The 14,459-nt window shown below is 41.3% G+C and overlaps 1 protein-coding gene and 1 pseudogene across 2 annotated transcripts in view; one reads left to right on the top strand and one right to left on the bottom strand.

Moving 5' to 3' along the window:
* shank3b (SH3 and multiple ankyrin repeat domains 3b) overlaps nucleotides 1-11,256 on the top strand; it is a 59,703-nt gene extending 48,447 nt beyond the window's left edge. For both annotated transcript variants that reach the window (XM_063460715.1, XM_063460714.1), the window contains exons 26-27: nucleotides 303-1,599; nucleotides 2,810-11,256. In XM_063460715.1, coding sequence (XP_063316785.1) covers nucleotides 303-1,599; nucleotides 2,810-3,404 — 1,892 coding nt within the window. In that variant the 3' untranslated portion in view covers nucleotides 3,405-11,256. The remainder of the gene's footprint in view (nucleotides 1-302; nucleotides 1,600-2,809) is intronic.
* Nucleotides 1-14,459, bottom strand: part of LOC134615929 (NACHT, LRR and PYD domains-containing protein 14-like) — an 851,239-nt pseudogene that overhangs the window by 480,816 nt on the left and 355,964 nt on the right.

Below are 14,459 nucleotides of genomic sequence, written 5' to 3'. Positions count from 1 at the left end.
CAACAAAACATGAAATGGCCAGACAAAGTAAAGGTATTAAGACTGAGGACGACAGACAGGGCCTTTGTGTACTGTGCATAGTAGAAGGCAACTCAAAAGAAAACCTTGAGTCACTTTACAGAATATAACAGGACCCGGGACAGAGCTAGCGACTTCAGAAAATGTAAGATAGAATATTAAGAGATATTGCAAAACAAAACACAACCTAGGTAAGATCCTAGACCTTGACAATATACTGAAACTTGGAATTCAAGTTTTTGTCTGGATGGATTTTTATTCTCATTTGTGTTGTTTGTCTTCAGACCCGTCCTCTCCACTCGCCCTGGCACTTGCTGCAAGAGAACGAGCGCTCACCGCCCGCACACCGAGCCCTGAGCCTCGAACTAAACACGCTTCTGCCTCCACCACACCCATCCCCACCCCGGCTGCCAGTCCTGAGGGCAGACACAAGCGAACGCCCATCACCACCCCACAAAGCAGTCCTGAGCCACGATCCAAGCGCACCACTCCTCAGACAAGCCCTGAACAGCGGACCAAACGCACCACTCCCCAAACGAGTCCTGAGCTAAGGCATAAACGCATAACCCCACCCCTTTTCCCAGATGGACAAGTTGAGCGCCCAGAAACAGAGGGAGGAGTGACATCACCTGCCGCACCCTCCCCTGAGCGCTGGAGACCCTCCCCTTTGCCACCACTGGCCAATGAGGCTCATTCTCCTCTGATTGATAGACGTAGAAGCCTCACAGTGGGCAGTTCAGAGGAGGAGGGAGGGGCTTACACAGTGACACTCCCACCTGCCTTGTTATCATCCAGCGATGAGGAAACTAGGGAGGAGCTGCGTAGAATTGGTCTGGTGACTCCCCCTCCTGGCTTTACAAGCCCTCCTGCTGCTCCTCCCCCATCCTCTCTCACCTTGTTGCCACGACGAGGTGGAGAGGGAGGGGGAGGAGAGAGTGGTCCTGAATCTTTGGGTAGACGAGGAGATGAGGAGGAAGGAGGTGATGAAAGGCTTCATGACAGTTCGTCTTCCCCAAGTTCCCTCCCACCCTCCATCACCCTGGCTTCTCCTCCTGCTCCATCTTCCCCATCTTCCCCACCTGCTACTCACCCATCTCCTTCATCCGCCGCCACTTCCCCATCAGGGTTAAAGCCTCGCCTTCGTTCACCTATCGGTCGAGGACGTTCTGCACTCCGGGACCCCCTATTAAAGCAGTCGTCGGACAGTGAGCTCCTCCCATCTGCTGCATCATCATCCTCCCCCTCCTCCCCACTTTGCTCTTCTCCCACCAGTGGCGGAGGCCGACAGCCACGCTATTTGTTTCAAAGGAGGTCTAAGTTGTGGGGGGGTGGGGATCAAGATCGACGGGGCCTCAGTCCGGAGGAAGGGGGGGGGCGTCCAGCAGCCTTGGGAGGCCAGGGATCCGGCTCAGCTGTGGATCTAACAAGCCGGTCAGCTTCTGCACTAGAGCTAAGCGGCAGGGCGGGGTCTGGACTGGATCTAGCCAATCGGCTACAGCTGCTCAACAAAGATAGCCACTCTCTGGGGGAGGAGCCAAGCCCCCTCGATCCAGGTCGAAGGTCACCAGTAGGAGGTGCCAGGTACACCAAATATTGTAAATACTGGTGTGGTGTGCTGTTGATCTGGCAGTCATGCAGTGTGTTTGCTTGAGTAGATGTTTTGTAACAGTCTGTTATTTGTATTGTTCCAGATGTGTGGACAGTGGGGAGAGTAAATCGTAGGTTTTAATCTCTGGTAAACATTTCTTGTTATTACCAAGAGATGGCTTTCATCAGCTAACAGCTGACTAACGTGCACCACCTTTGACTAACTACTAAATATCTCAAATTACTCTCCCATCTGTCTTTTGAACTAAAGTAGGGAAATCTTTGATAACCACATCACCTGAAAGGAATAATCTTTTTAGTGCTCAGCAACCATAACAGAGCACAACAGCCCTGTCAAGCCTTGTATTTGTTTATATCTTGAAGTTGTACAGGAAGTTTTTGGGGGGAATAGCTTCTGTTATCATTTTCAAATCACAAAAATAGAAGAGGAGCTAGGACTAAACTTAATATACACCAAAACTAAGAGTGGGGCTAGGACAGAGACAGACAGACACTAAGGAGTACTTTGAACAGTATTTTAATGTACTTTGATCTAAGACAGATTACATACTAAGAAGAAGGATATAGCCTAGCTTAAGACATAACCCTAAGGTACTTAGCAAAATAAAAAGGACCTAGACCAGAGCCTTGAGGTACTCCACGAAACATGATAGGATGTTGGCCTTTGACAAGGCATCAATTGGACATTTTATCTTACCCTAATCTCTGTGTTTCTTGTGGGTAGCACAAGAAACACAGCCATCTTCATATATTCTGTACAGAAATGTAAACAACCAAACCAAGTTATGTTAAAATGGTTTATCGGTGTGATCTGACGGTTTAACTTCCAGTGAAACAATGCTACACATTAATTTTCATGACTGTACAACATGATCAGTATTAGCAAAGATATGAAATTGCTTGCCCAGCTTTAGCCCCAGTCTTTCAACAGAAAGAAGCCTGAAGTAGTTTTCCAAGGTCCAGCAGAACTAAAGGTTCTTAGCTAGACAGTCAAAATGCAGGGTGTTCTCTTCAACAACTGTTTCAAAATTTGAAAAGAATAATGTACAATTTATCTGCCACAACTTTCACATAAGAATACAATACTTGACAGGAAGCTGTAACTAATGATTATAAGGCTTAACAAAGGATCATTTACACTGTGTTTAACTCATAACTAAACATTCTATTTGCTGTGTTGCAGGTTGTTCTCCAGTCTCGGTGAACTTCACACCATCTCCCAGAGAGGATATGGCGCCTCCTATACAGTCCGACCTGGAAGTCGCTACCCTGTCACTCGCCGGAGCCCTTCTCCTTCTCCCTCGCCCTCTGATAGGTCAGTGGGACTCCCCTCCACTACCGCCCCCTGCTCTGAAAGGCCAGATCTGAGCTCAGGTCGCGGTCTAACCATCCTAAAGTCCTCCAGTCTCAGCCTCCCCTCAGAACCAAAGGAGGTTCGGTTTGTGATGCGAAGCGCCAGTGCACGAACCAGATCCCGTTCCCCTTCCCCTTCACCCCATGCCTCGCCCTGCCCCTCCCCGGTCCTCAGCGGGCCCTTGTTGTCCCTACGACCATGGAGGCAGCGGCCCCTCAACTTGTGGAATAAATACGATGTGGGTGACTGGCTGGAGAGCGTGGGTCTGGCCGAACACCGCCAGCGCTTCCAGGACCACGAGATTGAAGGCTCCCATCTCCCTGCCCTCACCAAAGAGGACTACGTGGAGCTGGGAGTCACCAGGCTGGGACACCGGATCAACATTGAGAGGGCACTCCGACAGCTGCTGGATGGTTCCACTTGACCCCTCACCTCTGACCACTCACCTCTTAGATATCCTAAACTGTAACCTCAGACCCCTGACCTCTGGTCAGACAGTAGGCCATCTCTTTGAATTGAATAATCTTAGCAGTGACTGAATATTTAGACCTTAGACCAGAAATTTTCTGGTTTATCAGCTCTTTGATCAGCAACATAAGGACTGGTAGCAGCTGCAGACCTCTGATGTTTCGTTTGCCTGTTAATGTCTGCATGCCCCATAAAAACTCCCAACCAAACCAAACACTTCACACTGAGTTATGACTGACTTATGGTTGCGTAGATTCATTTTAAACAAAATTAACATTAAATTAAGTGTGCATGGTATATCTGACACCAACAAAGGTGGTCATGAGGAAAATCATGAGGTTCAACTGCAGGAATTCATTTGGGGCTGAAAATAAGTCCATGCTTGCCAGAATATTAAAGATCAGAGAATTATTTTTTTCAAATACGCCACCTCAGTATTAGTCCAAAACAGTTTTTTTTTTAGTCAAAAAACCCCCCAACAAAAAACACTAAAACATTTAACATTCCCAGACATGGACACTCAGTCATTTAACTGGGAATTATAAAATGTCAGAAGACACTAATAGAAGATATCGATGACAGACATGTGCAGACATGTGAAAACTGGTCGCTGAACTATTGAAACAACCAAACGAACTGACTAAATCTTGTCAGCTGGACTCACTCGGTTTTACACTGTGACAGATTTGTCAGTGTTCTCTGATAGCATGTTTGCTAGTCTTTCCAATTGCTGGGATAACATTACCTATAAAAGCAGAATCTTCTCCAGCATACAATTTCACTACAAGCCACTAAATTTTACTATACTTAGAATTAAAATGTACCGGTAAGTCCCAAAATGTGAACAAACTGGGAACAAAATCCATCAAAGTTTCCCAGACCGTGATGTAACTTATGAAACAGCTGCTTCTGTACAGCCAGGATTTAAAAATGAAAAACAACAGTCAGTGCATCTGAGAAAGGCAGAACAATGAAAGGAACTGAAAAATCTAATCAACACGACTCTGCTCTTAAGCTACGAGAGATTTGAGTGGCCATTATTTTTTTTAAATCCAAAGGTAACTACTCAGTAACTGTTAATAAAATTTATGGTGTATTATGATTCTTGAAGACTATAAGCTGCAGCTTAAATTCAAACAGTTGCTTGTTGTTACAGTTTTTGATGGACAGTAAACACTCAAACATCTGGAAACATCAGCTATGAAAGCATTACCTGAATTCGGGTCTGGACCATTACAAACAGCTCTGCTGCCAGCCTCTAATGGTGATCAAAGAGCTGATGTGACAGTCCGACTACAAACACACCGAGACGGGTCGTGTCCTCGTGCCATTCTGCTTCCCCAGACGAGTTTAGCTGGACCTTTGCTAGCGGAGCTGGATGACTGGCAAGCTACTGGGAGTCTCTACTGTAACACCGGGAGATTATAGCTGAGGATATTTGTCCGTCCTTTTCTTGTGACTTAACTTTTGTTTTCCCAAATAATCACTCATGACGAGTTTGTGTTAATTTTTGAGTTCATACTATCTTAAAGCTGATCATTTAGAATTTATGAATAACAAGTAACAATAATGTGGTGGTGATGAGTTTATAATAGTCCGGAAAATGATTTTGAGTTTCTTATGATTTGACAATGAGTTGAATTTCAAGGTCATCTCGATGATGTTTTTGGAATTCATAATGATTTGTCAATGAGTGTGACTTTGTGCTGATGTGCTATGTGTTTCAGGGAGAGCTGCAGCAGAGCTCCAACTGTAAACCTCTCTGGTTTCTAACCTGCTTATTGAGGGCTTACTGTACATGGTGCTATTTGTTTAAAGCCATCTGTACAGAAAATACTTTCCTCCTTCCCCTCTTTATCTTCCTCACCCTGATATCTATTAATTAGCCCCCCGAAATTTAATCAAAGAACGACTTTCAGGAACAGGCCATAAATGGAGTTTCCTCCCTGCCATACTGGGGATTTTTCATCCCTGCCATATGTGGAGTTTCCTCCTGACCACAGAGTTTACATCAGAGTTCCCCTGTAAGACTTAACATCCATTCATTTTAATTCTACTTCATCTTATTTAATTTTTCACCGTGAAACGTTTTCATGTTAAGTCACAGTTAAAGTGCAGAGGTGAAGGATTTTTGTGCAGTTTCAGTATCCAACACAGCTGCAGACTCTAGATCACTCTCTTGCAATTAATTAATTAAATTGAATGTATATTTACACTTACCAGCAGTATATAAACTTGTAATAAAGTATTAGCGCCACTAGATGGATAGGCAACAGGGAACGATATTATAAGCAGTGTAAGATATGGCTTTTCTGGAGATTTGGCGCCTTCCCCTAAAGGAAATTTACCAGGACTCTTATAAAGATATATTTCACCATTTGGATGGATTTAATTTAATCAAGCAAAAAAAAAGAAATGTTGATCTGTAGAGCTGTCCAGTCACTCAAAATGTAATCTCGGATAACAGGAAGAGAGACTCAAATGAACCGAAAATTTCTGAAACATTTTGGGTTTAAATACTCAATAAATCCGTGATGTTTCCAAAGTAATCGAGTTTAAATCAAATTATGATCACGGCTGTTCAAAATAGTCAGGATTGCAATTTTTGCCATCACGTCACCAGAAATAACAGAAAATCTTCTGCTTGCAGTTGTAGTTGCTCCTCAAAAGCTCAATTTGAGCTGGAACAAACCTCTGGACATATATGACGCACTACATCTGCACATTAAATATTAACTACATGTTTATATGCTGCTAATAAATGTAAATAATTAATTTATCTGCCTGCTGTGGAATCTAATCACAAAGAAGCTGAAAGAATTCATGTAGTTGGAGATACTGTCCAAAATTACAGGAAGCTATCTAAGTTAGAGTTTATGGAAACCGGCTGGCGCACTTTATCCTGATGTGTCGTTCACGCCAAATGTGAAGCAAAGTTTCACCTCGTGTGGAATCAGCCACACTGGAGACCTGTGAATATTCACCGAGCAGCCAGCGGGATAAAGACGAAGCTGGAAACAAGTTCCAGAAACGCATCCTCACAGTTTACACTCTGTTTCCTCCGAGCTCGCTCCTTTTTTTTCTCTTTGTCTAAAAGCAAAGTCGAACCTTTCAGCTCCAGCTGTTCTCAACCAGCGCCGATAAGCTCCTCCCTCATTTCTGATCTCACTGGTATCAGCAGAGGATCACCGCTGATGGGTTCTCATGCGAGCAAATGTGGATTTGCCTGTATTATTAAACAGACTGATCGTATCCGTACCGTGTGAAAACTCTGCTTCACGTTTGTTGTGAACGCACTGTTAAAGGGGACCTTTATATTTTTATACTGGCGCTAGATCAGAGTAGCTTTGTACAGGTCAAAGTTCAAATAATCTTCATAGTAACATTCCTGTCTTTATACAGGCCCTCAGTTCACCCTGTCTGAAACAAGCCAATTTATCTTCGGGCTCTTTCCTTGACAGCCTACTTTGCTCTTATTGGCTAACTTCTGGAAGCCTGCCGAGGGGCGGCATCCAGTGCTTGTGAGGTGTACTCTGAAGGCCAAGTGTTCGGCTCACAGTGATTACTTCTACTCATGTTTACCTCATTATGTGTTTATATACACACATTAACACATTTCCCACGTGTGGGACTAATAAAGGTCATCTTATCTTATCTTATCTTAAACATCACAACATCAGACAGATGACAACAAAATAAGTAAAGGTTTCATATTTTACTACAGCACTCATAATGATATTATTATAATCCATCACTTTGACCTCTTGCCCTGAGAAAACAGACTTATTCAGAGCTTTGTGTTTATCCTAGCTTAGCACAAAGCATGGAAGCAGGAGGAAACTGTTAGTCTAGCTCCATCACAAGGTAAAAGTCCACGTTCTAGCTTATTTACACAGTGTAGTGTTGTATTCAGAAAACTAAAACAGAGCAGTCCTGAGTACAACTCAAACAGCCTCCTTTTTATTTCACTGTCTTTCTACATTTGCACATTAACAGTAAGTGGGTGGAAACTGGATTCCTCCAACCTATAAACCAGCGTTCTTTAAGTACCGGAGACTTGAATAGAATTTTATTTCAGACATTTTCTTAAAGTCACATCGCCCCCTTCTTTTCTGAATATTTGAATTTGGTTTAAAAAAGAATGAATGCCTCCGTTTGCCGCCCTCTAAAGCACAATCAAAGCTTCAGTGCCTGTTCCCGCAGCAGATCAACTGCTTCTGTCTTGTTTCCTTCCGAGTCCAGTTCCCAAACAACCTGCCGAGCTGCAGTCATGATTTCCAAAGTTCTACAAGTTGATGTTGACATGCTTTTATGGACAAAGTAATATAGAATGTACAGACTATTTACAGCACATTACAGTAGACTATATGGTCTGTATAATATATATTATGGTAGAATAAAATGTAGCTATAGTGTAAAATATAAAGTAGACAATAAAGTTTATTTAAAAAAGTAATATTTTGGTAGGCTGTAGTCTATGAAGTCTTTAATCTAATGAGATATTCAGAGCTTGTAAGCAGCTACACTGAGCTCAATCTGGAAACAGTGCAAGTTTCAATTAAACCAGGTTTCATTTTTTCAATGAAGAAATCAAACGTGCGTACATTTAAATATACAATAAATTAACAGTGTCTTTTGTCCACAGAAACACTCACCAGTACTATTACCTTACATTATTGAGGTGATTGCTGTTGTGATTTAACGCTATATAAATAAAACTGAATAGAACTGAATTGAATTGAATACACTATAAAATAAGATTCTGCTTAAGTTCAGGATATTTTTGCGTTGGGTTCATCCAATCTTAACCTTCAGTTCTACTTAAATAAAGCTACACATCTGATGGGAAATCAGATGACCAAAGTCTGGCTTGTAATTCTTCCTCTTGCTACAGACATCCTGGAAATCAGGCCTATACTTTCTGTTTCTGGTTATCCAGACTAGACTGTAATGACTCTAGTCTGAAATAACACTGGGAAAAATGTGACCAACAAAACAAAAAACAGAAGTGGCAAAGAAAAGAAAATGGCTAGCACCTGATTCTTTTCTTGCTTCTCTCAATTGATGTTGTACTTATTGTGCGCAGACTGATTGTGTTTACATTTTGAGCAGAGATAAATGCTCTGCAGAAATGTTTTAAAATAAAACGCAATAAAAAGAGAATCGGTGGATCGTCTGTGTGGAAAGCTACAAAAACTCAGTTCGGGTCATCATTATTGCTTCCTTTGGTTTTATCGATTAACCAAACCGGTCTGGACCAAAAATGTCTTTGAATGTTTAATCTGCAGCTTAGAGTCCTGCAGTGTGGCTGCTTACACTGAGAGAATATCACTTGAGTCAGGTATTCTGTACATGTGTAGTATATATTATAATGGACTACTGATAGTCTACTGTACAGAGTCATGCGCAGAATGAGTCAGTGAAGCAGGTTGGAAGCAGATCAGCGACCTCAGGTCCCCGCCTGTGCTCTGTTACACCTGACATGAGGTCAGTCGCCCATCGTAGGACTTCTCAGCCAATCAGAAATGACAACATTTTATCAGTTCTGTCTTATTTGAGCCAATCAAATGTAAGTAGGGCTAAACAACAGGTGGCACCAATTCTTCTACTCACCCAGTGAGACTATTGTTTTTCAAACTTTTTTTTTTTGTTGGTTATTAACAACAAAATAGATCCAAGTAGACGTTTACGTAAAGGTTACCGTACGAGCATCAGCACGCTCTTATTCTACTTATTCAACTCAGCTTCGTGTCATTTGACCGTCGTCATCATGGTTTCAGAACCACCTCATTAAACCATTGAATATATTAATGTCATTACAACAGCTCCAGTCATTTTTTTCAGTTAACCCTGTGAGGCCTCAGTCATTGAATCCATGCACAGCCTGCAACTGAGTACGTAGGTCGCTGACGACATTCACAACATTTATATACTCATGTGAGGCGCCCCGCATCACTCTACTTAACCACCAGCTAGTGTTTTGGTGGTGGAGTTTCTTCCATGAATTGACTGAAAGCAGATGGAAAGTCAGAAACGTGTATGAGGAAGTGATGCTATCGAGAGCCAATCACAGTCCCTGCGGCCTCAAAGATGTAATGTGTTCTTACATTTCAGTTACAGAATCCCACTTAGCTCTAACCGTTTACATTTGGACTCTTTTAAGAAAAAATTTGAATTTTTTTGTGTGTGTTTTAATGGTTTTAAGACGTCCCCGAACAAAGACTGAGACCGCACAGTGTGAATATAATTAATTATCCATAATTAAGCCAGTAATTATACAAATAAAGTTTTATTGTTTCTATGACTTTTACAGTAAATCAACAGTCATTTACTGACACAATATCATTGATGTATTTACTTAGGCAATAAATAAAGACGCGTCTGTTAAATCTCACAAACAAATTCTCACTAATACCATTTATTGACACTCATATTGGTATAGCAGTTTTATAATTAAAAATATCCTCAAATCACATGTAAATAAAGAGCGGGGCTCATAAACCTTCCCATTCAGTAACTTTAAATATATCTGAAGTGAGCTGGATTACAGTGTTATTCAGTCTACAAGATAAAACCCTGTCCAAGTACTTTTGGTCATTTTTGGTTCTACAGTTTGTGTTTGCGTATTGCAGCCATCTACAAAGATAATAAGTCAATCGGAAAACCACAAAAAAGCTGCCTCGTGATTTTTGTGCTATTTTAATACAAGCTCAGATTGTTTATTTCTTTAAAAAATACCTGCAAGTTCATTTTTTTAATATACAGTACCAGACAAAGGTTTATAGACACTCACATATTCATATGTATATGTGAGTGTCTCAAAACTTTTGCACTTGGCACTACTTGGTCACTCGAGGGTTAAATATGAGCTGTAAACCTATCAAAACAATGTCATTTATATTTGACTGTTATAATCAGGTCTGTGATGAAAAGATTTTTAATAATTCCTCTAAGAGAAAAATGAGGATATAAACCAAACCACAGCTCCTCAGCCGTGGTTTAAACCTCTAATATTTATTACTTATGTTCCTCAATGTTCGGTAGCTGGGGATGGTCATGCCTTGGTCTTTTACCAATGTTCATGTCCATGAAGTGTCAGAAAATACACAAAGTTCAGTAACGTTCACGCCCACGGCAGAGTAAGAAAACTCGAGAGTTCAGAGTTTTACATTTTTGTGTTTAAAAAAATGAGAAGTTTTTATTTAGAGATTTTACAGTCCAAAAATAGAAGGGAATAGAAAGCCATCATTTATAAATGTTCACTTCACATATTTGTAGGTTAAAAGTTGGTTGAGAACAGAATTTCTTTTGCTTAGGGTTAGAGAACTGTAGAAACCAGAGGCCACCCAGCAGGGGGCGCTGCAGATAAACGTTGAAGCGATAACTTAAAAACTTCCAGATTCTTCCAAATCTATGTGATAAAGTGATAATTGATCAATAGAAGCAGGATAAATCTGAAAGAATGAGCCAAAATGGAAAACTGGAAAATAATCCTCAGCTTCCTGCTGATTGGCTGAGAATCCTGGCTTTCTAACCTGCGTGTGAAACCCTCCTCCCCCTCCTCTTAAATCTCCACCTGCTTATAAGTTTATGGTTTTATGGTCTCTCCCCCCCCCCCCCCCCCCCTCCTTTCTAGCTTCCTCTTTTTACAGTATGTTTGTAGTTTCTTCTGGAGTGAGTGGTGTGCGTGTACTTGTAGTTTTTCTTCCCTTTTCTAAAAACCGAAGAGCACACGATGACAACTGATGAGCTCTGCAACGCAACAGATTGTAATCTTTATAATAAACTGTCATTTATTACAAACTGCACTCACAGCCTTCACGTGTGCTTCTTTCACAGGTTTATGACCTCAGACCTTCTCTGGCCACTAAAGTGTGAAGTCGAGTTAATGACTGATGAGTTTCACCTCAGATGTGCGCTGATGATGATTTACTACCCGGCTTCATATTAAAACAAACACTAAACCTGAAATATTTGAAGTATTTGAGAAGTTCAAACTGTTTAACAGCTGAATAATGAAAGGACCAAACTTTATAACAAAGTCCTTTAACAGAAGATTTGATGTCATGATTTTATCCTGTCTTTCCTGTGATGACGCATCTCTGCTGTAGCTTCCTGCACTCTGCCTGGACATCTTCCCCTTTCTTCACTCCTTCCCTTTATTTAACTAACAGTAAATATTTAAATATCATCTGCCATGAAAACGTCATGTGGTTAGCTAGCCAGCTGTCAAAAAGTAGCTATATCTTGATTTATAGAAAATATGGAGGGTAGGTATGAGTAACTCCATGGCTATCACTTACTGTGATGTCAGCACAGCTCCATGACCACCTGAACAATAGGTGTCACATCAGGGAAGATTCAGGTTTCCAGTCATGTGACTGTTAACCATGTGAAATTAACTTGTTTGCTATTTTGAAATGTATAATGCTGTCTCAAGAGTCTGAGAGACTCATAACCATTGGTAAATAGGAACACTAGGAAAAATGTGGTTGCTGGCAGTCCAAATGCTGCAGTCACCTTTCATTTGCATGGAAGACGCCAACTTGTCTGCAAACACTTGCCAACTGCTCACCAAGCAGCAGTGAAGCTGTGAAAAGTAAAACACAAACTGCAAATGGACACCGTTCTCCTTCAAAGTACAAGCTGACCCTTTTGAAACTTTTACATTAAAGGCAAGTGTTCTCAGTTTCTGGTTTACATCAAACTTTTTCCACGTTTTATACCAGTCTGTGAACAGTTGGTGAGTGTTTGCAGGCAGGTTGGTGTCTCACATGCACTTACAGGAATCTGTAGCAGTGTGCTAGTGAACAAAGCTATCACAGGAGATTTTAGTGACCCTGTTCGGGACTGACTTCACAATGACTGCCAGCAACCTCCAGCAACAACTTGCCAACCAGTCAGGGAAACCTCATGCCCAGAGGTTGCCAAATGTTATGGACTGCTCTCTCGACCTGTGTGACTGTGGCCTCACTCAGTGATAAACCTGTGTTTGTCACTCATTTAGTGTTAAAAGCCTTTTCCTACTCTAAATACTCCAATATTAACACACAAAAAACTAAACTTTCCACTGAAACTTTTTCAAACTAACCTAAAAGTAAAGTTTTTAAAAGCTTAAAGTGGCACTGAAAGGAGTAAAGTCACTACAACTGTCATGGTGAATGGAATTAGAGGACTCAGGTGCGAGACTCCTTGCGAAGTGATGGTGAATTTATTTACAGTGAAAACAAGGCAACAGTTCGACTGTAATCAAAAAGAGCAAGGTGACTTCTCCCAGCGGTGACAGTGCAATAATAATCCAAAACTCCTTCTCTCGCCGCTCCTCCGTTCCCCGGATCCTGGAGACAGACGAGAAAACAAACATACAGTAACTAAATTGTTCTCTCACGTTCACAATCTTGAAACACTAACCGCGGCTGCGCTACCGTTCCAGTGCTGGCTCTCATCCGACCGCACCGTTAAATAGGTCTGCTTTGGGGTGTCAAAAGATTAGTAGCAGCCCGCGAAGCCATTAAGCACAGGTGCGGCGACTCCAGTGTGGGACACACCTCCCGGGTCAGCTGCCGTTCCGTGCCACGGCTCCCCGGAAGTACATGTTTTACAATTACATTTACAATTACAATGTAATTGTTGGGGAGTAATGGAATACATGTACCGGCGTTAGGTATTTAAAATACAAAATATGAGTAACCATATTCCGTTACAGTTGCCGTTTAAAAAGGTGGTATTCAGAGTACAGTTACTTTGTTGAAATAAAGGGATTACACGGTGGTCTTTTCCTGTTTAATATGTTAGGCTATGCCCTCTCTACTTTTGGTAATTCCACGCTGGTGGAAACCCAAACAAAACACACATTAAGAGGCTCTAATGCCTGTGTCTCAATCTCACTGATTATCATGACGTGAAGAAATATTTTTAAAAATTGTTATTCAAAAAATTATTTAATATGAAGGTTTTATATACGCGCGGAATAGTTTTTTATATGAGATCGCTGCAAAAAGTGCAGCCTTACACTAAGATATATTAAGATTTAAAATTCCAGTTGGTATTGGTATGACGAGTATCCTTCAGTAATAGTAATAAATCACACAGCAATAGTACATTCATGTAGTTGTAAAAAGCTTGATAATATATTAAGTAATCCAAAGTATTCCGTTATGTTTGGGAGCATGTATTCTGTAATCTGTAATGGAATACATTTTAAAAGTGACCTTCCCAACACTGCAACTAGATGACATTTTATCACAAAAAACAGAATCTCTTCTACAGTGAATGCAACAATACCGGGACGGGAAATCAATAATACTTACTATTAAGTATTACTACTACTTTTACCGTTATTTATATTCCGCTGAAAATAAACCTAATCACCCCTATCTGCCAGGGACTTACACTGTGCCCTAAACCAAATGCCTAATGGCAAGGCACCAGGCCCGGATGGATTCCCTGCTGAATTTCTGAAACATTTCTGGTCCGTGTTATCTCCACTATTCTTCATAACTGGCACAGAAATAAAAACAAACCAAAAAAAACAGTCTAATCCCTCCCCATATGAACATGGCAGCAATAAAATAATTACTAAAAACAGAAAAAGACCCTACTCTTCATCTAACTACCAGCCTTTGTCACTAATTAATACCGACATTAAAGTTATTGCTAAAGCACTTTCATCTAGATTAGAAACAGTTCGGCCCTCAATAAATCATAATGACCAGACAGGATTCATCAAAGGCTCATGTTCTACCAATAATATTAGAAGACTGCTCAACCCCATTAGCCTGGCTCAACATCACAAAACAGAAGCAATGGTCATGTTGCTACATTCAGGACTTTTGGCTTGAAACCACTCAAAAAGTTTCCTCTAGCTTGGGTTGCAGAATCCAATTATGTCCTCATTTGTGCTTACTCAGTGACATAACCTCAACTGTGATTGGGCCGACTGTGCTGAGTTTACAAGTATGGGGCCCATCAGTTGCTTTCTGGAGTCTCCTTGGGTGGATCCTCTGGGCTG

Source organism: Pelmatolapia mariae, linkage group LG17 (assembly GCF_036321145.2).
Source record: "Pelmatolapia mariae isolate MD_Pm_ZW linkage group LG17, Pm_UMD_F_2, whole genome shotgun sequence".
NCBI classification, from domain to species: Eukaryota; Metazoa; Chordata; class Actinopteri; order Cichliformes; family Cichlidae; genus Pelmatolapia; species Pelmatolapia mariae.
This window is presented reverse-complemented; position numbering and strand designations above follow the sequence as displayed.